This window comes from Eulemur rufifrons, chromosome 7 (assembly GCF_041146395.1).
Source record: "Eulemur rufifrons isolate Redbay chromosome 7, OSU_ERuf_1, whole genome shotgun sequence".
Taxonomy (NCBI): Eukaryota; Metazoa; Chordata; class Mammalia; order Primates; family Lemuridae; genus Eulemur; species Eulemur rufifrons.
Window position 1 is genome coordinate 143,212,032 of NC_090989.1, and position 23,155 is coordinate 143,235,186.

The 23,155-nt window shown below is 40.1% G+C and overlaps 1 protein-coding gene and 1 pseudogene across 2 annotated transcripts in view; one reads left to right on the plus strand and one right to left on the minus strand.

Annotated features, from left to right (window-relative positions):
- The window catches only part of LOC138385813 (translationally-controlled tumor protein-like), an 87,221-nt pseudogene extending 86,009 nt beyond the window's left edge, over window positions 1-1,212 (minus strand).
- A 2,756-nt stretch (window positions 1,213-3,968) lies between these two features.
- Window positions 3,969-23,155, plus strand: part of STAC (SH3 and cysteine rich domain) — a 138,977-nt gene continuing 119,790 nt past the window's right edge. For both annotated transcript variants that reach the window (XM_069473430.1, XM_069473431.1), the window contains exon 1: window positions 3,969-4,222. In XM_069473430.1, the coding sequence (XP_069329531.1) occupies window positions 4,112-4,222 (111 nt within the window). In that variant the 5' untranslated portion in view covers window positions 3,969-4,111. The remainder of the gene's footprint in view (window positions 4,223-23,155) is intronic.

The following is a 23,155-nucleotide window of genomic DNA, read 5'->3' on the forward strand; positions in this document are numbered from 1 at the left end:
AGCAGATCCAGGGTCTGCCATTGTCTAGCCGGCAGCATAGCAGAGTGGCCAAAACTTGGCCCAGGAGCAGGTTATGTCTGAGTTCAAGTCCTAGTTCCCACACTCACTGTGGAACCTAGGATCATTTTCTTTATCTTGCTAAAATTTGTAGGGATTAAATGAAATAACATATACAAACTTTTTATAAATATTAGAAGCCCAGTACATGTTAGCTATTACTATTATCAGAAATCCTATGCCCTTCTCATATATCTCACTATTCACCATGACTCTGATGCACCAGACATGGCCAGCCAGCCCTTCCTTGAGAGCCTCTCTCCTTTATTCTTGTCATATGCCATCCATTCCGATTAACTCCCTCTTCCTTTTCCTTGCTGTTCTTTTTTTGTACCCTTAATAAGTATGGCTGCTTTATTTAAGTAGTCTTACTTGTATCTTTTTCCTTAATGGCTCTAGAAGCAGCCAAGGTCTATAGGATGAAACCCCAGCGTCTTTACTGAAACTCATAGTAGAGAAATGGGGGAAGGATGAAAGCATTACACACACTTCTGCTCAACAGTGTTTACTACGAAAGGCAATTGGATTTGATCAGGAGGAGGGTTTTGCCCACTTTACAAATTAATGAATGAGTAACTGAACCAGGAGTGGGAGCTTCCAGCTGAAGTGTGTGGAGATAAATTTCTGTACACCTCACACTTCTGCTGGCCTGATTATTTACGCGGCAACCAGAGTGAAATGGACCATGAAGGGAATCGACAAAAATCACAAGGTCCTGCTATGGACTTGAGACTGAGAATAATTATTTGCAACCTTTTATCCCCGGGCTTTACCAGCCTGCAGAGGAAATGAGGTCATCTTGATAGCCATAGTTAAAATGTCACCACAGCTTCCAATACAGGACCTCCAGTCTTCTGTGAGGTGTCACTGCTATGTTTCTGGGAGTCTGAGGGGGTATCTCACATATGGGCATGAAAAAGTACACTTTTGCTCGGGGACATCAGTGCTTCATCGAGTATCCTCTGAGCCTCACTTTGCTGGTCTGCCATCCACTGACCCCAACCCCCAGTATATGACACTATCCGTTCTCTCCACTGTCCTCTGGGCATTGCCAGTAATATACCAGTGTCCTTTCAGTACCGGGTCCAGGGCTGGGTTTTGTGACAACACGGAAGAACACTCATCACTCCAGGACTTGGACTCAGACATGGTCATCTAGGTCCAAAACCAGCAGTACCTGTGACCCAAGCCTCAAATATAGTGTCTTCCATTTCTGCCAGTAGCCCTCTCCCACTGACTATGACAAAGAAGGATTCTGCTCACATCTATTCCTCCTTCCATAGGGGAGCTGTGAACCTAATACCTGTTTTGCGGACCTTTACCTCCGTGCAGATCAAGGAGCCCCACACTCACAGATAGCCAGGACTCTCATTTCAATATCTTCTTTTAAGCCAATAAAGACAAAATCTTCAATATTGAGGTGGTGCTTATTTGATTTCAAATCCCACTATTTCCCAGAAGCGTTCAAGGTCTTTCTCTGTTCAATGTGTGGAGGACACTTGGAGCAACTAATGACTAGACCATCTTAGAGCCTGGGGAGCTACAAGGGCAACCTCTTTTCACCATCTTCTTAATTACTGATTACTTAAGAAAAGATGCCATAAAAACACAGCACTAATATGGAGATCTAAATCAGATAAATGGGTCAAGGAAGATTTCAAGAGTAATAAATGCTTAGAGATGTATTTTGAAAAATAAGAGAAATTAACTAGATAACACAAAATTGGATGGAAAAGTACTTATTTGGAGAAGAAAACACATAAACAAAGGCTTGATTTAGTTTGGAAAACCATGTGTAATTCCACAATTTCCTAGGAAAGCTATCTCTTATTTATCAGATTAAGTTTTTCTGTTACTGGGACAAGGGTTAGGCAACAAGGAGGGAGGTACTAGCTTCTTTAAACTTTCCTTCAGAGGACGACATTTGAACTTATACTATTGGATAATGCTATTGCCAAGTGGAGCTAATCACATGCTAAAATGAATGGTGACATCTTCAATTCTTAAAAAAATAAAATCCAAAGATGAAAAATTTGTTGTTGGCCATGGTATGTTTACTCACCAAGACTGGAATTGCCAGTAAACCCCGGGAATTTTACTTTCTAAGAAAACACTTCTCTGGCTCCATGCTAGTTCAGGCCTCACATTTGTACACATTCATTAAAGTCCTACACTTTTCCTTATCACAGTTTATTAAAAATGTGTGTATGTGTATGTGTGCATGGTTTGATTAATCTCTGTCTCTCTCATCAGACTCAAGTTCCAGGAAAACAGACAATCTGTTTTCTCTCTGCTGTATCTTTAGTTTCTAGCATAATGTCTGCTACAGAATAGAGGCTTGATAAAATGCGTTGATACTGCTGCTCCTGTCATTGTGTGCTCTGCTTGCTACTGTTGTGACTTTGCCTGCTAGAATTTTGTCTCTATTGAGCAATTAGAAATTGTGTTTTAAGGAGGAAAAAAATCTGTGGCCATTTGGGCTAGCCAACTTGGCCTGGTCACATGAGAGGCTGAGAGTCACTAGGGAATTCAGAGCACTCTGAGCACCAAATGCTGAGTAAGAGGCTGACACTTAGAACAGGAGCTTTCAATTGATATCTGGAATGGAAAGAGTAATAAGTTCTTCCAAAGGACATGAGCTAAGGTAAGCCTGCAGGACCAGATATGTAATTCACAGGGTCAAGTGCAAAAGGAAAATGCAGCCGGTTGTTAAAAACTTTTTAAAAAGTTCAAGATGACAACATCAGAGCATTAAACCAAGTGCAGGGCCCCGCACAACTGCACGGATTGCACACGTTTGAAGCTAGTTTCGCGAACACATATGTTCACAATTTTCTGTTAAAAAAATTAAGGAAGGAGATTTGTATTGATGGATAAAAAGAGGCTTTTAAATATCTAGGTGTATTTCCTTAACCTGCACACTAAGATTGTGTCTTCAAAAGCAACTGTCTGTGCCTTTATCCATCCAGGCTAACTCTGTTTCCAAAAGATTTAATAAGGCACACTGGTTTGCTCCTCTGTGAGCAGTCCTGAACTCCTTGCTGGACTGCAATTTCCAATTGTTTTTTAGCCTCTAGGACCTGGCCTAGAGTTGAGGCTCGAGACCAAAAAGCATGGATTTTGAAGCCAAAATGGTTTCAAACCCCAGTTTCACAAATTGTAGAGTAGTAACTAAAAGCAGATTACTTAGCCTTCCTAAAATCCCAGTTTCCTCACCCATAAAATAGAAGTGATACTACCTAGACGCGTAGAGTGGCAGTGAGTATTAAATAAGGTGAAAAGCGTTAAAAGGCTCAGCACAATAAATGCACGACCAATGAGGAACAGGTGTCCAGACATACAGTGTGTTACCTCTCTGCTTTAGATCAAAGCCGAGTGCAGGAAATGCAGTGCCCACGAGTCAGGGGACCCCCATTCTGATCTCTGATCTATGTCACTGAACCCTATTAATAGCTCAGCTAAGTCTCTGTCTCTCTCAGAGTCACTATTTCTTGGGGTGAGGAATGAGGGAGTTGTTGCAGGTGGTCCTTCCTGGCTGTATAATTCACGGGTTTTCTGTTCATTCGGATTTGGTCTGAATTTTCACTATCCCCCCCTCCCCCGAAAGAATGGCCCGGACCCGGTGCCGGTGCGCGCCTAGCCTCCCCCGGCGCTCTCCTGGGTGCTCTCTCCCGCCTGCCCTCACTACTCCTGGCGTTGCCCGCGCAGCCCCGCCCCGAGCTGCCTCTCCGCCTCCCTCCTCCTCGGGCGGGCGAGCTGGAGCCCGCTCGCCCACTGCCGGGTGGCAGTCACGACTGCGAGGTCGCCGGCACGGTGGCCGCGGGCGCGGCGGGGCGGAGCAGGGCGCGCTCTCCCCGCAGCCCGCGGAAGCGCCGGGGAGGTGGGCAGGGCCGGGCGGGGTCGAGGCCGGAGGAGGGCACGTCGGCGCCTCGGCCGGGATGGAAATCCCCGGGACCCGGCGCTGAGCGACCTAGCGCGTGGCGGGCAGGGCGCGCCGGAGGAAGGCAGCCTTGCTGTTCCTCCGGGAGCCCAACACCATTCCCGCGCGGCCACGATGATCCCTCCGAGCGGCGCCAGGGAGGACGGCGTGGACGGGGTGCCCAAGGAGGCGGCGAGCGCCGAGCAGCCGCCCTCTCCTGCATCCACCAGCAGCCAGGAATCCAAGGTACCGCGCACACTTGCCCCAGGAGAACACAGACTCACTCTCCTTCTCTCCTCTCTCTGTCCACCTTTGTCTCTGCTGATCTGGCACTGGCGCCCGGGGCTGAGACGTGTCCCTAGTTCGGCCAGGGCTCAAGGACTGTCCCTCCCTGGAGACCTGAACGTCCAGCAGGACTCGCTGCTAACGATGCTGGACCACGTCCCTGTGGACCCAGCCTTCTCGCCGACACAGACACACACGCAATTCTTGTTGACTCTGGGTTCAGAAACAGGTTTCTTGCGGGGTGGTGGCTTGGTTGTTCCGTGGTTTGAACCTGCTTGTGCCCAAAGCGCGTGTAGGTATTAGGCGGTTTCTGAAGGCTGAAGAATGGAGACGGCAGAGGGCTAATCCTCCAGAAAAGCTTGAGCATTGGGGCAGCGAAGGGAGTCCGTATCCCAAGGGTCTCAGAGACCCTTTGCTTAACAGGGTTCATCCCTAACTTCAGATACCGCTCGTTTAAAAAAAAAAAAAGCCTAGGCAAAGGGAAGTAACTGCATTTGTCTAAAAGTTGATGCTCCTGTGGAAGTTAATACTCTGAAGAACTTACACTTGCTTTTATGAAAGTTACACTAGCGCATATACACAAAACCAACCCCTCAGCACTCTCCTGTCACTCTAACACTTCCTCTGAAACTCTCCTGGGTGCCACGCACATGTTTGGAAATCTTGGAAGAGGATCAAGTAAAATGTGGCTGGTAGCAGTGCAATACCAAAAGGCAACTCCACTGGCAGTGAAAATCCTAAGATGGAGATATATGGATTCTTTTTAGTGCAGGGCTCCTGACTCTGATTTCTTTGTGAGTTCCCCAGGCATTTTTAGAATGTGAGGCAGTCCCTGTATAGGAAGTAGGGAAGGAAAGGGGGATGCCAGTTTGGAGGGCAGGTCAGATGAGGCGAGGCAAAGTGCAATCATGGTTCCCTTCACCCACATCCCTGGAAGCCCTTGACAAAATCAGCAGGGTCAGAATCACAGCCTATGTGGTTCTGGGGATTTGGTGTGATGCTGGGGACTCTATGTGTCCTGGCTTCCTGAAGTTCGCTGTCAATGATGGTAATCTAAGACTGAAAGCTTTGCATTTTATTTTAAATTTTCTCTGTTAATTACCAGCTACCAGACCTGGGGTATGTGTGTCAAACTTTCTAAAGCTGAGTTGGAAATGAGGGCAAAAGCCCCCACCTTCCAGAATCATTGTGAGGAATACATGAGATGCCCTAATGTCCATCCTGGTACAGGGTAAGGACTCAATGTTTATCCTCTTTCCTCCTGAGATAAGGAGATGGACTCCATCTCACCTCAGCCAATTCGCCCCAAAGCAGTCTCCTATCCCACACACATTCAATACATCTTTGCCATCTGCAAGTTTCTGGGCGTCTTATCGTTGTCTGCCATTGACCATCCAAAGTGTTACAGGTTAGTCGCCATTTCAAAGTCAGTCTAGAATTCTGTAAATCAATGTAGCTAATCTCAAGAGCGAAGCTGGTATTAAACTTTTTGAATCGGGCCTGTTGCTCTGCAGTAGGTGTGTTCTGGAAAGAGCTTAGCATTTGGATAAACAGCAGCATGGTTCAAACACACTGTATGGATTTGCTATTTATAGATGTCCTAATGTAAATTATTTGGCAAAGCACAACCTCATATGTAATGCCCATAATTATCCACCAGTTTATCTGGCTTATGGTTCCAGATTTATACAAGTCAATTTTTCACGAAGTGGTCTACACACCTGATGTGTGTTTATACATTCCTAAATTTGTTGCCATGGCCTCAGTGTTCTTAATCAGTGGAGATGAGCTATGGGGGGCCATGAACCCTAGGAAATTCACTGCAAAATAGTGTGCCTGAATGTGAGTTTTTCTTGGCATAGCATTCATGATATTCTCAAAGGGATCCATGCCCCTAAAAAAGGCTAACCTGCTGGTGTGGGGGGACATGTGCTAAGGGAGCAGAATAGCATGAAACAAGCGAGGAAAGCTCTATTTATCCTAGCCCAGGAAGGCCACATGTTAAAGCTCAAGGATCTTCCACCCTATACATGAGAGCCTGCTAAGGAAAATGTGAACGAGACAGTGGTAATCATTCCATCTTACTCGTCTCTGAAGATGTCTTGTTTGTAAATACCTCATGGGACAAACATGGTTCAGGCCTCTCTAGGCATTAAACTTTTTCAGGAAGACTTTCAGAATTACTTTTTTAAAAAAAAATTTTTTTTCTCTGATTATTAAAGTAACAAATACTCTTTGTAGATATTTGAAAAGTCCAGATGAAAATGACAAAAAGAAAAAAAGTCATCCATTGTTTCACAATCCAGAGGCAACTCCTGATAGCATTTTGATCTATATCTTATACCTTTTTTTTTTCATCTATATTTGCATAGTTGAGAGAGCAATAGTGAGCATCTACTGAATGCTTACTGTAAGTCAGGCAATCTTAATCTTCACAATGGAAAATTCTATTATTACTTCCACTTTATGGATAAGGAAATAGAAGCTGAAAAATGTTAAGTGACCTACCTAAGATCATGTAGCTAGTTAGGTGACACAGACAGATCAGTGACCCAGGCAGCACGGCTCTGAGCCCAAGCTCTCAACCATGGTGCAATTATCTCTCCTGCTTGGGTACTGTTTTACATACCCCCTTTTCACCTGACATCCTAAATATTTTGCATGCCACTAAACATCATTTGCAATGTTGTTTGGGTCTTCTCATCTTAAGAAATCCTTGAAAATAAATTGAGCCACATTATCGTGTGACATGATTAATGTCCAGTTCTTCTCCAGCTTTTTTTGCATTTGGTTTTGCTACTCCTTACCCAAAAGTATATTGATGGAAGAAATTAAATGGAATATCACAGAATCATCTGGAAAAAGGGGCCACAACACACTCTCTAGCCCCAAAGGGTCCATTAAGAGAAAAATGATGATCCAGTGCCCTGAGCACGCAAAATGTTACCAGAAATCCATATTCTTTGAAGATACTTTGAAATGCTAAATCATAGAATATTAGAATTGGAGACATTAGAGATCCTCTGTACCAGCTATTTTTAAAATTATTGATCATTTTTATTGTGAAAATTACTTTATTATGGAAAATTTCAGTATATTCAAAACAGTATAGAGAAAACAGTATAAAGTACTGGCATGGACCTAATCTCCCAGCTTTACTAATTATCAATTCATGGACAATATTATTTTATATATTACCCCACCACCACCACCCCTCCCTACACACAGTGGATCATTTCAAAGCAAATTCCAGACATAAAATAATTTCACCCATAAATATACTATCAAATTGCATCTCTAAAAGATAAGGGTTCTTTTTGTAAACATGACTATGATCCCATTAGCACATATTCCAGGTGCTTTTAATCAAGGGTCAATATATTCTTTGAAGGCCCATGGATAGTTTTTGGAAAACCTGTGAACAATCAGAACTAGCAATCAAAGCTGTACATGTACCTGCATATGTGCATCATCTAGGGAAAGAATTCATAGCTTATATCAGATTCATAAAGTGTCTATAGCCTTCAAAGATTATTTTAATATCCTTTTCTGTCTCACTCTTTAGAAAATTGAGCCCCAGAGAAAGGCAGTGACTCACCTGAGGTCAGACGGATAGTTACTAGCAATACCCCTATCTAAGAACCCTATCTTAGACTTTGGATATCCCAGTATAATTTTCTGAGAGCAAATTCCTGTAAGCACAAGTAGTAATGTAGCTTAATGTGGTTTTATTTTTTATGAAGTTAGTTGAATTGAAGAAATTTGAAAGCCACTTATATGCCTTATCCCTCTATCTTTCCACTGACTATTCCAGAAAGATCACAGCCTGATTTATTTTCTAAGTTCTTGACAGAGACCACTGAATACAAAGAAAAATTACTTATAACCAAGTTGCCTAATATGACAAGCCTAACAAGGTGCCTAAGATTTCCAAGCCTCAGCTTCCTCAACTCTAGAATGGTGACGCTCATACCCAATTGACGTGGTTTTTGTAAGGTCTAAGAATATGTAAAACACCTAATATGTTGTAACCACATACAAGCATAAAGCACTGTTTATTTCCTCTACTTGTTTCAAACTGGCTGACTGTTACCACTAGCCAACCCCAAATGTCATCATTGAAGTAATTTCAGTAACCACAACTGACATTCCAATAGTATAACTGAGTTTTCCTCTTTGGACTTTGAGTTATACTATTGACTGCAGGGAGATTTCATCTCACCTATTTTTCATTCCCAAGAGGATATGCTGTAGACCCACTGGCATGTGACTTCAATTTCGAAAGGATGATATAAGCCACCCAGTACTCCAATGGAGCCCTGGACCAAGGTGCCTCTGATTCCTGGATGGTCCTCTCTGAATCTGGACCATGATCAAACCTATGAAAAAGAAATCCCTAACCATGAGGACACATCCTGAATCTCCCAGAAAGGTTTCTGTGTCCATTTATCAGCAACTATTTATTGAGCTCCTACTTTGTGCCCAGCACATCTCATGCATATATGTGGAGCTATTATTGATAAGGAATTTGATTGATAATGGAATCTTGGCTTTGCGTTAAAATGCCCTGGGGAACCAATGCCATAGGCTACACCTACTAAATTGAAATCTCTGAGAAAGGGTCTCAGGCATCTGTATTTTTTAAAGCTTTCCTGGTGATTTCTTGTGTAGCCAAGTTTGAGAAACACTAGTCTGGACTCTAAGGATTATAGACTGTCAAAGAAAGCAAGATTTATGCCTTTCCATTGGCTTCTTTCCCTTCCATCCAAAGTACTTGAAGGACTCATTTGTATTCACTCTCTTCTTCACTTCCCATTTACACTTCAACCCAAAGAAATGGCTCTGGCAAAGGTGACCTGCTTGTTGTCCAAATAATTTTCAATGTTACTCAGATGCAGCTAGATTTACAAGGTTGACTATGTCCTTATTTAAGTTATTGTCATGATTATAAAAGTAAAAAGCATTCAGAGTAGAAAACTGGAAACACAGGAAAACATAAAAAAGAAAAAATTCATTTTTATCACACAACCACTCAGAGATAAGTATTGTTAAATTTTAGCTGTATTTCTTTCACATATATTTCCTTTTTATGCAGATTCTCACTGGAAAAAAATTAAAATAACGTATACTTAAATGTACATTATACTTTTTCTTCTACCTAATGTTATACATAAACATTTTTCCCATAATCTTAAATAACTGGCAACATGAATATTAAAGATGGCATAATATTCCATTTCATTGTTCCACCACATCTATTTCTTTAATGCCTTCTGATTTTATATTTAGGTTCTTTCCCAGCTATAAAATAGGTAAAAATGTATTAAAATGTACATCCTGATATATAAGCATTTGTATATATTTCTGGTTAGTTTCACAAGAAATGATATTACTAAGTTTGGATATAAACACTTTCAAAGTATTTTATTCTCATTATCACAGTGACCTCAGAAAAAATTACATCACATTCTTTTTTCTGAGTGAATTTTTAATTGAAGTATAAAAAAGTGCACAATTATAAGATTATAGCTCAATGAGTTTCAAAAAAATAAACTCTTGACCCATGTGTAACCACTGCATAAATCACAAAATAGAGTATTAGTGGCACCTCAGAATCTCTTTCATACCCACTTCTGGTCACTACCTTCCCAAAGGTAAACAGTATCCTCACTTTTAACACCATAAATTATTTGCTTGTTTTTGAACTCTTGATAAATGGAATCCTACAGTGTTTCATGCCTGGATTCTTTCACCCAGCATTATGTTAAGGTACAACTATGCCACTATGTGTAGCAATGGTTTCCATTCTTATTGCTGTATAGCATTTCACTGTATGAATAGATCACAATTTATTTACCTACTCTACAGATGATGGGCATCTGTGTCATCTCTTGTTTTTTACTACCGTAAGCAGGACTGCTATGAACATTCCTATACAGATCCTTTTTGGCACATATGAAGCACTTCTATTGGGTGTATACCTGGGAGTGGCATTTCTGGGTTCTAGAGTATACGTATGTTCAGCTTTAATAGATACTGTCAGCTTTTCAAAGCAGGTGTACCAATTCATACCCCACCAGCAATGCACTAGAGTTCAATCTGCTCTTCATGCTACCAACACTTGGTATTGTCTCTCTCATTTTAGCCATCTCACAGATGATGAGTGGTATCGCAATGTGGTTTTAACTTCCATTTCCCCAATAACTAATGAGTTTAGCATTATTTGTTGGCATTTGATATTCTTTTTGTGTAGTTCAAAGCTTTTGCCCATTTTTCTATTGGGCTATCTCCTTTTATTTCTTGCTAGGAGTTTTCACATATTCTGGATATGAGAACTTTGAGACAGAGAGAGATATTGCAAATATCCTCTCATATTTTGAAAAAAGGCTTATCAGTTTTCTTTTTAATAGAAATTCTTAGTTTCATATAGTTCAATTTTAAAATTTTTTCTTCCTATGGTTGTGCTTTTTGTGTCCTGCTTATGAAATCTTTGCCTATCCCAAAGTCATGAAGGTACTCTCCCATATTATCTTCTAGAAGTGTTATTATTTTACCTTTCACAGGTAGATCTACAATCCATTCAGAATTTTGGGGGGTTAGGATATGAAGTAGGAATCAAGATTCATTTTTGACTGCACCACCACCTTTGCCGTAAATAATTTGTCTGTTTATGTGGAGGTTTCTATTCTGTGACATTGGTCTCTTTGTCTATGCTTGTATCAGGTACTCTCTTAAATGTAATGGCTTTATTTTAAAAGGTCTTGATATCTGGTAGAGTAAGCCCTGCAGCTTTACTCTTCTTTTTAAAAACTGACTTGGGTTTATTTTTGGCTCTTTGCATTTCTACATGCATTTGAGAATCACCTGATCAATCTGCACAAAAACACCTGCAAGGATCTTGATTGGGATTTTACTGAATCTATAAATCTCTTTGGAGAGAATGGGCATAGTCCCACTCTGGAGTATTTGTTTTTGTCTAGTCTCCTAGGATGTCATTAGTGAGAAACAAATTTTGTTAGTTTTACAGTTTGGGGGTTCCCAGAGCAACTTTTTGGTGTAAATTTGAGCCTCGAATACACACAAAGGCCAGTTTTTGATTAGGAATTCCTAGAGAAATATTTTATTTACTTATTTTTGTCCACCTTAAGTCTAAGCTAAGATCTCTTTATCATTAACCTGAGTTGGTGGGAATTCTGTTTCTAGTTTATTCTCTTTCTTTTTCAGATTCCACTCCATGCATACATCAAAACTGAACCCCCTAGGTTTTTGTTTTTTAACTGTGGTAAATTATGCATAACATGAAATTTACCATTTTAACCATTTTTAAGTGTATAGTCCTGTGGCATTAAGTACATTCACAATGTTGTGCAATCATAACCATCATCCATCTCCAGAACTCTTTCATCATCCTCTGCTGTAACTCTGTACTCATTCACCACCAATCCCCGTTCCCCCTCTTTCCCCACTCCTGGCAGCTACCATTTTACTTTTCCTCTCTATGAATTTGACTACTCTGGGTATTTCATATAAGAAGAATCATATAATATTTCTCCTTTGTGACTGACTTATTTCACTTAGCATAATGTCTTCAAGGTTTATCCATGTTATGGCATATGTTAGAATTTCCTTCTTTTTAAGGCTGAATAATATTTCATTGTATGTATACGCCACATTTTGTTTATCTATTCATGTCTCAGTGGACACTTGGGGTTGCTTCTACCTTTTGGTGGTTGTGAATAATGCTGCTATGAAGCCGGGTGTGTAAGTATCTGTTCAAGTCTCTGCTTTCATTTCTTTTGGATGTATAACCACAAATGAAATTGCTGTATCATATGGTAATTATACGTTTAATTTTTTGAAGAATTGCCATACCATTTTCCACAGTGGCTGCACAATTCCCACCAGTAACACACAAGGGTTCCAGTTTCTCCACACCCTCATCAACATTTGTTATTTTTTGGGTGTTTTTGACTCTAATGGGTACAAGATGGTGTCTCATTGTGGGTTTTGATTTGCATTTCCCTAATGTTTAGTGATGTTGAGCATCTATGTTTTTGTATGTCTTCTTTGGAGAAATATCTATTCAAAGCTTTTGTTCATTTTTATTTATTTATTTATTTATTTATTTATTTTGAGACAGAGTCTCGCTCTGTTCCCCAGGCTAGAGTGCCGTGGCGTCAGCCTAGCTCACAGCAACCTCAAACTCCTGGGCTCAAGTGATCCTTCTGCCTCAGTCTCCCGAGGAGCTGAGACTACAGGCTCACACCACCACGCCCACCCAATTTTTTCTATTTTTAATAGAGATGGGGTTTCACTCTCGCTCAGGCTGGTCTTGAACTCCTGAGCTCACATGATCCTCCTGCCTTAGCCTCCCAGAGTGCTAGGATTACAGGTGTGACCCATTGTGCTGGCCCTTTGTTCATTTTTAAATTGGGTTGTTTGTTTTATTGTTATTGAGTTGTAGCATAGCATTTTAAATCAGCAGATTTGAAGGACAAATAAATATTGGATTTTATTATTGTTTTAATTATATTTATTCACTGGGGGGAGTTATTTTTCATACTTTTTATTACTTGTCTTTTTTTCTTTTGTGAATTGTATGTTAATGTCCTTGTTCATTTTAATATTGTTCCTCCATTTCTTATTGATTTTTAATATACTTTATAAAAACAATGATCTTTCAGATACATTACCAACATTTTCACAGATTGAAATTTGTTTTTCAGTTTCATTACATTTTCAACATAGATTCTTTTTTTTATGGTAATAAATGTTTCAAATTTATTTAGCTACATTTTTTTCCACTTGTATTTAGAAAGGTCTTCTCAAGCCAAGAACAGAAAAATATTAACCTGTATTTTTTACTTTTATCACTTTAATCCATCTGGAATTTATGTCATTATGTGGTATGGAAGAAATCTATTTTTTTCAAAATGATTAATCAGTATTTCTAAAATCATTTGTTGAATAATTTATTCTTTTTTCACTGATTTGAAATTTTACATTTATTATGTAATAAATGGTAATATGTACTAGATTCTCTTTTAGAGTCATCTGTTATATTCTAATGTTTTGCAGTTTTATTTTTGCATTTATTACTATACTGTGCTTTTGCATTGCTATTATAATGTTTTAACTATTGTAGCTTTATAATAGACTTTAATAATCAATAATACTAGTTTTATTTATTTATCTGCACTTACCATTTTGTTTTTCTACCAAATTATAAATGTAATATTTTAGAAGTAATTCCATGCACTTTTAACATCAATTTAGTGATATCTTTACAATAATGAGATTTCTCATCTATAAACATCTCTTTAGTTATTGAAATGTCTGCCTTTTATGCCTATCATAAATGCTTGGGAATTTTCTTCAAATATTTCCTACCCAATTCTCTGTTAGCTATTTCCTAGGCATCTTAATTCATTCAGGCTGCAATAAAAAAAAGTCATAAACTGGGTTATTTACAAACAACAGAAATGTATTTATTACAGTTCTGGAAACTGAGAAGTCCAAGATCAAGGCACCAGCAGTTCTGGTGTCTGGTGAGGGCCCGTTTCCCGGTTTATGGATGGTTCCATCTAGCTGTGTCCTCACATGGTGGAAGCGGCAAGGCAGCTCACTGGGGCCTCTTTTGTAAGGGCACTAATCTCACTCATGAAGCCTCCACCCTCATGACCTAATCACGTCCCAAAGTCCCCACCTCTTGATACCATCACATTAGTGATCAAGTTTCAACAAATGGATTTTCGGGGGAACACAGATATTAAGAACATAGCACTGGCTGTTTATACTCAGTTACTATTATAAACCATCTCTTATATTTTCTAACTGGTGATAGATGGCACATAGGAAATTCATTCATATATTAATTTGTAATCTAAGATCTTTTAGATTCTATTTCTTAACATTAATAAAGAAATACACTGTTGCTTGCTGGTTCAGAGCACAGGCTCTGGAATCAGACACAGCTAGGTTCAAATCCCATGTGCCACCTTGGAATGCCATTTAACAAGCTTCCCTGCCCTTCATTTTCTGGAGCTTTACTGTCCTTTCTCTAAAGTGAGCATAATAATGCCCTCTGTGGCATTGTCATTAGAGTTACCTTAATTAGTGTATGCTAAGGGCTTAGCACAGTGCCTGGCATATAGTAAGTAAATGATAGCTACTATTATTAAATTATCATACTATCTATAATAATTTGCCTTCTGTAACTATAATTCTCTCTTTTGGGGTGGTATGGGGAGTTTAATGGGCAGGGACAGGGACTTCTTGCATTAGAACTCCAAAAATATGGTAAATATCAGTGAAGGTATCAGGCTAGCACCTGACCTACTTTAAACACCACTAATATTTTACTGTAAGTATAATATTGTACAGTGTGGACACTGAGGGATGGCCTTAGCTTTCCTGTATACCACCAGCCACTCTAGAAGCCTCTGCAAGTACCTATTCAACCTGAGAAAAATCATGTGGTATGCTGCAAATTCAACTTCAAGACAAATCCATTTCCAAATAAATCATTCCATAAGACCAAATTCCAGACTTCCTACTCATATTCATAATTAAACTGAGACAGTCTCTCTTGCGTTAAAGATAGGTAATGTTCCTAGCTAACTAAGAATTTCCATCAGGAATAGATGTGGAACAGCTTCGAATGACTTTTTGGCAAGTATTGAGGTAATCATGTGATTTTTTTTTTTTTTTGGTCCTTTGGCCTCTTTATCTGATGGATTATATTAATAGATATCCTAATATTAAACTCTTCTTACATTCCTGGAACAAGTCCTACTTGGCCATGGGGATTTTCTTTTAATAAACTTCTGGGTTTCGATTATTAATGCTTTTTTGTTTCTATATCCATATACATAAGGGGGATTGTTTAATAACTGTCACTTTTATGGTTTTGGTCAGATTTTATTTTTAAGGATATGCCAAGTTTTAGAAAATGATTTGGGAAGATGATCATGAATTTTTTGTTTGTTTTATTTTTTTCTGTGAAACAGTCTATAGAACCCAGAAATAATCTCCTCTTTGAAGGTTTGAAAAAAAAACTGCCAATATTATATAAACCTAGCACTTATCTTAAAAAAAATTGAAAACTTTTTTTCCATTTTGTATTCTATTCTTTTCTTTCTCAGTTGGCTTGAGTCAGATTTGTTAACTTGTATTTTGCCAGAAAATTATCGCTTTCATTTAAATCTCCATACCATCCCTGGATTGGTTATGATAGGACAGCCCTGGGACCTTCCTTCAATCTTGCCCCATCTTCAGTTTCTATAGTAGGATTCTTATGAGCTTCCACCTTGTGAACACCTTCTTTTACAGTTCTCTATTTTTATCTAACATTAGTCCCTTAGATCTGGATTTGGAATCAGGAGAATTAGTCACAAGTGTTCACATTTGTACTTTAACAAGAGAAAGGACCCCTTGCTCCCTCCTTAAATCTCTCACTCTGTTTTTGTTCGCCTTCTACCACTATAATAGTTCCTCTCTGGTCCTACTGACAATCTTACCCTCTTCCAACATCTTTCAAATGTTGGTCTTTCCCAGGATTCTGCTTTCAGCCCATAGCCCCTCTTACTCTCCCCTTACTCTGGGCTGGATCTCACCTATTATTATTTCATCCACCAACTGATAACCCCCAAATCTGAATCCAATTCAGATATCTTTGTTCTGAATTCCAGACCAATATGTCTAGCTGCCTTTTGGACAACCTCTCTCGATGCCCACATTTTAAGTTCAACTTACCCTCAACTGAGCTCACCATTCTTGACTTAATTGTCACCCGTTTCTTCTTGTGTGCTTTTCTTCTGATGTGCTTATCCACAGAAACACATCATCCATAGATTCAACCAAGCCGAAAACCAGAAGTCATTTTTGATGACCCCGCCAGGGTTACGCTGAATGGGGAGGAGGCTGTTTGGCAGCAGATGGGGAGGATAATGAGAGGTCTGGAAGTGAAACACGTGCCTGTGGCCTGTTCCTAGTGGCCCCCATAGCTGAATTTTCAGTCAGCATGTTTTCCTCAGGTCTGGGAGCAGACACAAGAAAGGACTGAGGTCAGACACAAGAAAAAGAACAAAAAAGCAGGACCAAGAACATTCTGGGCTCCCAGGAATGCCACTGCTCCCTTGCCCTCCAAACTGACATCAGGGGAGTGAAAAGCAGCGCCATAGTTCTGTGTGCCCCTGATGAGACCCCGACGTGTCCCCCCAACCCGTCCAACTCTCTCAGTTTTATCAAACACAGTGACTTGGAGACCTTGGAAAAGATTCCTGTCACACCCCTTTTCCCAGTGATGTCAATCACCAGAAGTGCAGGGCTACAAGGCTCTCTCGGGTTTCCTCTCTCAGGGTTTCCTCTACATACAGGTCTGCACATCTGCGAATCCAACTCGTCACCCAACCTCCCCGGAGGTTAATACCCTCTGCTCTACCCTCTAGAATTCTCTCTTCAGCAAAATCCTCTCTATCCCCAACTTCTCTGATGTGTCCCTCACTTCTTACTCTGACTCCTCCCCTCATACTCCCCACAGGCCTGTCAAGTGGTGGCTGTTTTCTCCTTAATCAGGCCTGGTTGGGGAGTCAGGCTTACCGCTACTTCCAGATTGTTGTCCCTCCTTCCTTAAAACTCACGGCTTTAAGATCCCTGAGCTCAGGCTCTTCTACCTACTGCTGCCATCAGCAGTCACAGGTCAGCGCCTAGGAGGTCTCTGCCTCTTCTGCAGTGGCCGTGCTGCTTCTGTCATAGTCCCTGGTGATTTTCACACACTGCAGATGGCACTTGCAAATACCCTGACTTCCTCAGCCCTTAAACATGTCTCCACCTATGATCTCGTCTTCCACCCTCTTCCCATCAGCTACCCACTTTGGTGAGCATTCCCAAGACTCTGCCCACATGAGAATTATACCTTTTCCAGAATCTCCCTTGCAAGCTTCCCACTCTGTGACTACCACCTGGTATCTTTCCATCTAATTCCCTTTAGCACATCTATTCCAATAATATTTCAACCCCACAGAGCATAAAATCCATTAAACCAGTGAGCTTGCCTTGTTTTCACTGTCCCTCACCCATTTGGGGTTCTCAGATTGCACTCGTCCATCATTGTAATTACTCCCTTGCAAACACCCTCAACTCCCTTGCTCCTGTGTCCCTCTGTTCAGAGTCATCTAGAGAAATCCAACCCTACCTAAAGCCAATTTCCCACCTACTCTGTACCTAAACTTCTGGAGAAAGTAGAGAATACAGCTAGCTGATAAACAATGTGAAAAAAATGCATGACATTATTTCAGACAGTAATAAAGCTACCTAGAAAAGTATATGTGGAATGAGACAGCATAGGGAGCTATTTTACATAGAGTGACTGCTATGGATTGAGTGTGTGCCCCCTCCCCCACACTTCGTATGTTGAAACCCTATTCCCCAAGGTGATGGTATTTGGAGATGGGCCTTTGGGAGATAATTAGGTCATGAGGGTAGAGCGCTCGTGATGGGATTAGTGCCCTTTTAGAAAGAGATAGGAGAGAGCTTCCCCTATAGAAAGAGATAGGAGAGAGCCCCTTTAGAAAGAGATAGGAGAGAGCATATAGCAAGAAAGCAGCCATCTGTGAACCAGGAGGAGGGCCCTCACCAAGAAACCGACCTGTGGCACTCTGATCTCAGACTTTCAGCTCCAGAACTGTGAGAAATAAATATTTGTTGTTTAGGCCACCCAGTCTGTAATATTCTTATTACAACTGCCTAAACTGACCCAAAGAGTGACCAGGAAAGGATTCTACAAAACAGTGACTTTGAGTCAGAAACCAGAATGGAGTAAGGGTGTGAGCCATATGAAGATCCCTGGTAAGAGAGGAGAGGAGGAGATCTGGGAAAAGGCCCAGCGATGGGAACAAGAGCATTTTCAAAGAGCAGCAAGAAGTCTTGGGTGCTCTTGCTGAGTGGACAAGAGGAAAAATGACAGCAGGTGAGTCCAAAAAGCTCAACTCACCTCCAGAAAGATGAGTCTAAGGGATAGATCGGCACTGTCCAATATGTAGCCATTAAGCATATGTGGATAGTTAAATTTAAATTAATTGAAATTAAAAATTCAGTTCTTCAGTCACACTAACCTTATTTCAAGTACTTGGTAAGCACAAATGGCTAGTGGCTACTCTATTAAACACACAGATTAGGGAACATTTTCATCATTGTAGAACATTCTAGTGGACAGTGTTGGCTAGGTCCTGTGGACTTTACCAGCCATTCTAAGGAATCTAGATTCTAAGTTTGAGAGAAAGTCACTGGAGAAAGCCAGGGAGGAGGAGGATTTGGATAGTGTATTATTCATATTTTACAAAGATTACTCTGGCTGCTTTATGCAGTGGGACTGTAGCATAGCAAGAGGCCAGTTAGGAAGCTGCAGTTCTCCAGATTAGGGAGAATGGTGTTTAAGAACAAGTATTAGTTAATGGGTGATTTAAGAAGTGATGAATTTTAGGTTATATTTTGAAAGTAAAATCAACAAAACTTGCTATGAATATAGCAAGAGATGTGAAGGAGAGAAGGAAGTCAAGGATGACTCTTAAAAGGTGAATTAAGAGAATCAAAAAGGCATATGTATTTCACAACTTTTTATGATCCAAGAAGGCTTGTGCAAAAGCAAGTTGGTAGCAGCCATGGTAAACTTCAAGAAGATGGGATGTGAACTTAATCTCATGGATAACTTTGCAAAGATGGAAACAATATAATTGGCTTTTCTGAAATTACATATTGGGAAGAAACAGACAAGAAAGTTGAAGAGGTCAGAGGAAGGTCTTGGAAGGTGGGCAGAGGGATTTAGATTCGAAAGGTGGGGACAATTGAAGCTCTTAATGTGATAGTGAAGTGGAAGATGGATTGGCATGGGGAGTGCCTAAAGCCAGGGAGGTCAGCAACCCAGGCTTAAAAAGATTACAGAACGAAAATGGGACGGAAGAGAAAAGAGCAGGCATGAGAAGAATGTCAAAGGCAAGTGAAAGTGTCTGCTTCCTTCTCAGGGAGCCATCTTCACAGAGTCTGCACAGGGGTGGAGGTCAGGTTCAACCAGGAGGATCCTTATCTATTGACTAGAGACTGCTCAGTCAGAGTGAATGGCCAGAATCATTGAATAGAAAGTCTAAAATCAGAGCCAGAAACATGCAGACAGGGAAGATTCCAACAGTGGGGTAAGAACCAAGAGAGCAAAAGAGCTAATGTTAGGAATGAAGAAGATAAGAAGCAGGTTGGCAGGAGGTGCAAAATCGAGAATTAAGCCTGTCGATCTCACTGCTTACTGAAGCTCTTCTCTTCTATGTTGCTTAGTCCGTACAGGTTATCAGCCAACCCTTAGTCATAAGAATTGGCTGCTGGTCCCAGTAATCTACACTCAAATTTCCTCATGTGGCAAGAAGATGACAACATGAGCTAGATTCATCCAACAAAAAAAAACTTCGATTTTTGGCTTCTATAAACGTAGTCCATATCTCTCCACAAAATTAAAAGCAGGTGAGAGTCAAGTTGAAAGACTTTGGATTACAATAATTTCCTTCAGTCAGAGAGTCTTTCTGGTAAATAATATTTATCTCTACAACAGAAGAAACCTCTCTGATCATAGTTTTGACAAAATTCTGTTTCCTCCTACCCCGATTAATCTTATTCTAAAAGTACAAAGGGAGTCTTCACCCTGGAGTTTTAATAAGCTTAAAGGGAATTTCAGATTGATTTCCTTTGCTACCTTTTTTTTGTGCAGATATTGAACCAAAGTTTCATCGAGCAGGGCGTACATGACTTAGATATACATATAAAAACTTAATTAAAAATTGGATCTCTATTTATTGAACAAAAAATATTTTCCTGCTGAATTTCAGTAAGAAATTTGAAATGAATTTCCTTGGAAAAATAACTTAACATTGGAAAAATAATAATAAAACTTACGTGATACAAATGCAATGAATCTTTTAAATCAGATTTATGGTTGAAAAATGCTAGGGATAATTTTCTGATAACACATTATTATTACTACTATGAAAAGTTAGTTACTACTTTTTTTCCCCAGAAACATTGTTTGGGAGCTCCATATTTGGGGGGGGAAATAACTCTTTCCATCTCAAAGAAGTACAGGGATACCTTCCTAGAATGCTCAGGAAAGGAGTCATTCTAGAGAGTCAAGCGAACTGATAACAGAGGATATGAAAATGTTCCAAGCATTTCTCATTGAGAATTTTGCTTGTAAATATTCCTATAATCGGTTCAGATTTCCCTGCTTTCAAAAGCAGAATACACCAAATGGAATTCCATTCAGATATAGTAAAGAGTTGCAAATACTTTGTAAATTTCAAAGCAATTTTATTGTTTTTTCCTGATTACTCAGGATCACCATTCTAAATGCCAGTTATTGAACTTATTACATATAGGATGGTTTTTCCCTTGCACTAATGACTCTCCTAGTTCTTGTGCCTGATTCTAACATCTTTTTATCTCCTCCCACGCAGAGACCAACACTCTCCCTACTCTACTTTGAGGCTTCTAACTTGCTTCTGCTAATTTATTTTTGTATTGGAAAATAAATCATCACATTAGTTGGAATTTTTTGTGCCTTAAAACAAAATAGATGCTTAACCTAATGGACTATCAGAGAAGTAAACAGAGTGGTTTTGTCTTCTAGTGTTTTTGTGTTTTATTTTTTTGTTATTTAATGATTAGTCTGATATTTCATCAGACTTTTTGTTTATATTTTCTGGTTCTTGGCTATGTTTCCTAGAAGTCATTTTTTCAGATACTGAGTTCCTGATAGATTATATATTCTTAATTCTTGTTTAAAAGGCAAATGCAGTTAAGCTGAAGTCACTGGTATCCATTTGTTTAATACATTTTTGCTAGATGGTTAGTGTGTTGATCAGTTTGTTAGTAATCATCCCCAGTGGACCTGACCTTCCAGTTATCATTGAAAAGATAAATTCTCAAATATAAGATTTCATTATTGTCAACTTCTACTTAGTGGATATTTTTAACAGCTATATTGGGTTCTATCTCTTCTACTCAGGTATATATACTGTAAGTGAAAATGATCAAAATAAATGTCCCATGAATAAGTTGCATCAGGCAAAAAAAAAAAAATAGCAAAAGAAAAAAATCCAGCTTACAAAATTAGGGCATTCAGTTTATGCTTCTTCCCATAAATATAAGAAAGAACACAATGTAGAATCAGGAGGGCTCATGTCAGACCACAATTCAGCCCACTGAAGCCTCTCATATGTGCAGATTTTTAACCACTGTGAAAGGTCTTCCTTCCAGAAGGAATAACTTTAATATAACTCTGATCCCCCCAGGTGCTCTAGAATTTCATGGATTTTATGTCTGAGAAAGAAATATACATTGTTTCATATATTATTCGTTTGTTTGTTTGTTCCAGTGGTTAGGATTATTTTGGCAAAGTTTCTTTCATGGAGTGCCTATAGGGTGACTTTTGCAATACGACAGGCAACAAAAAAAGCCTGATACTCAAATTGTAATAAATCATCATACTGATGATGGGAGATATTTTAAACTTTTGTATCAGGAACCAAGGCATTGCCAAGCCATCTAGCTTCATGGCAGAATGCTTCCTGGCCCTTAATTGGACCTTCACATGTAAGTTTGTCTACAGCCTGGTTGGACAGCTGCACAGACAGCCTGGATCTAGCTCTCTGAGCCTGTGCACCTGGTTCCACACTCTAGACACCAGCTGTGAGACAGAAGGAGGTTCATGAGAGAGCAACAACTTTGACCTCATTCCCCAATGGTCGGACTAAAATGTCCACCTGCCAGTTTATGAACTTTGTAATACGACTATTCTAGTGCCATCTATGAACATATGTATTTTTTTTTAAAGAAAGAAAGAGAAAGAGAAAAGAAAGGAAAAGAAGGGAAACAGTCACACTCATCAAATCATATATTATTGTTCCAACTTTGAGGAAGCCTACTTCTGACATATAGGTTGCCGTAGCTGCAGTAGGTATTGAATTTGGATTTTTTATTATCCCATATCCCTCACCTTAAATTGGGGTCTCTAAAAGCAGAGTCTAAGGTTCAGAAGCATGTAATTTATTGAGAGTGTGCTCTCAGGAGAAACCTGAAACAGAATAGAACAGAAGCAGTACTGAACAAGAATGGAGGCTCATGTAAAGTCTCCCAGGGGCTGATCCATGTGGGATATGAAGTGCAGCACAGAGTTGTCCCTGCCTTCAGACAATATGGCAGGACATTTTACTTTGTATCAGTCAGTCTCTGGCCCCGGAAATGGAACAGGGGTGGGATACAGGATCCCCCAGAGAGAACAGTTTCTGTTAGTTGAGGGCAATTCTCTAAAAGAAGAGCAATCTTCCAGCCAAAAGGCGGGAGTGGGGCACGTGGTGGGGAGGATGGAGTGGGGCACCCACAGCACCCTCTGCGATGGGTTCCTGCCTGCACTGCACTAGTTGGAGCAGTCGCTTCCCTTTCTCATGATCTAAAATTTGGAATTCTGTTAAGATTTTTGCTTCAAAAGAGTGCTGCATTTGAAAATTGGTTGATAGATACCTGATGTAAGTAAGGGTATAAGGGTTGCTGGCTCTGGGAACTGACTGCTTACTCCTAACACAGCCCTGAGTCACACAGCAGAAAGAGGGTGAGCCAGGGATTTTGTGGGGAGGAAGCACCGGTGGCATCTTCTACACTCACCCCTAAAAATACGACATTTGGAAGGGAGGAATGGCACTTGGTAAGATTCCATTTGGCCAATTTAAAGTAACATAATAGCTGGAGGACTGGTGGCTCAGCTGCCTTGCTCTCTAGGACAACCTAAGTGACCTTGTCCCCTAATATGGCCATCCTGCAATCTAGAATGATTGGATTCATGAGAAACCCGTGGCTGTG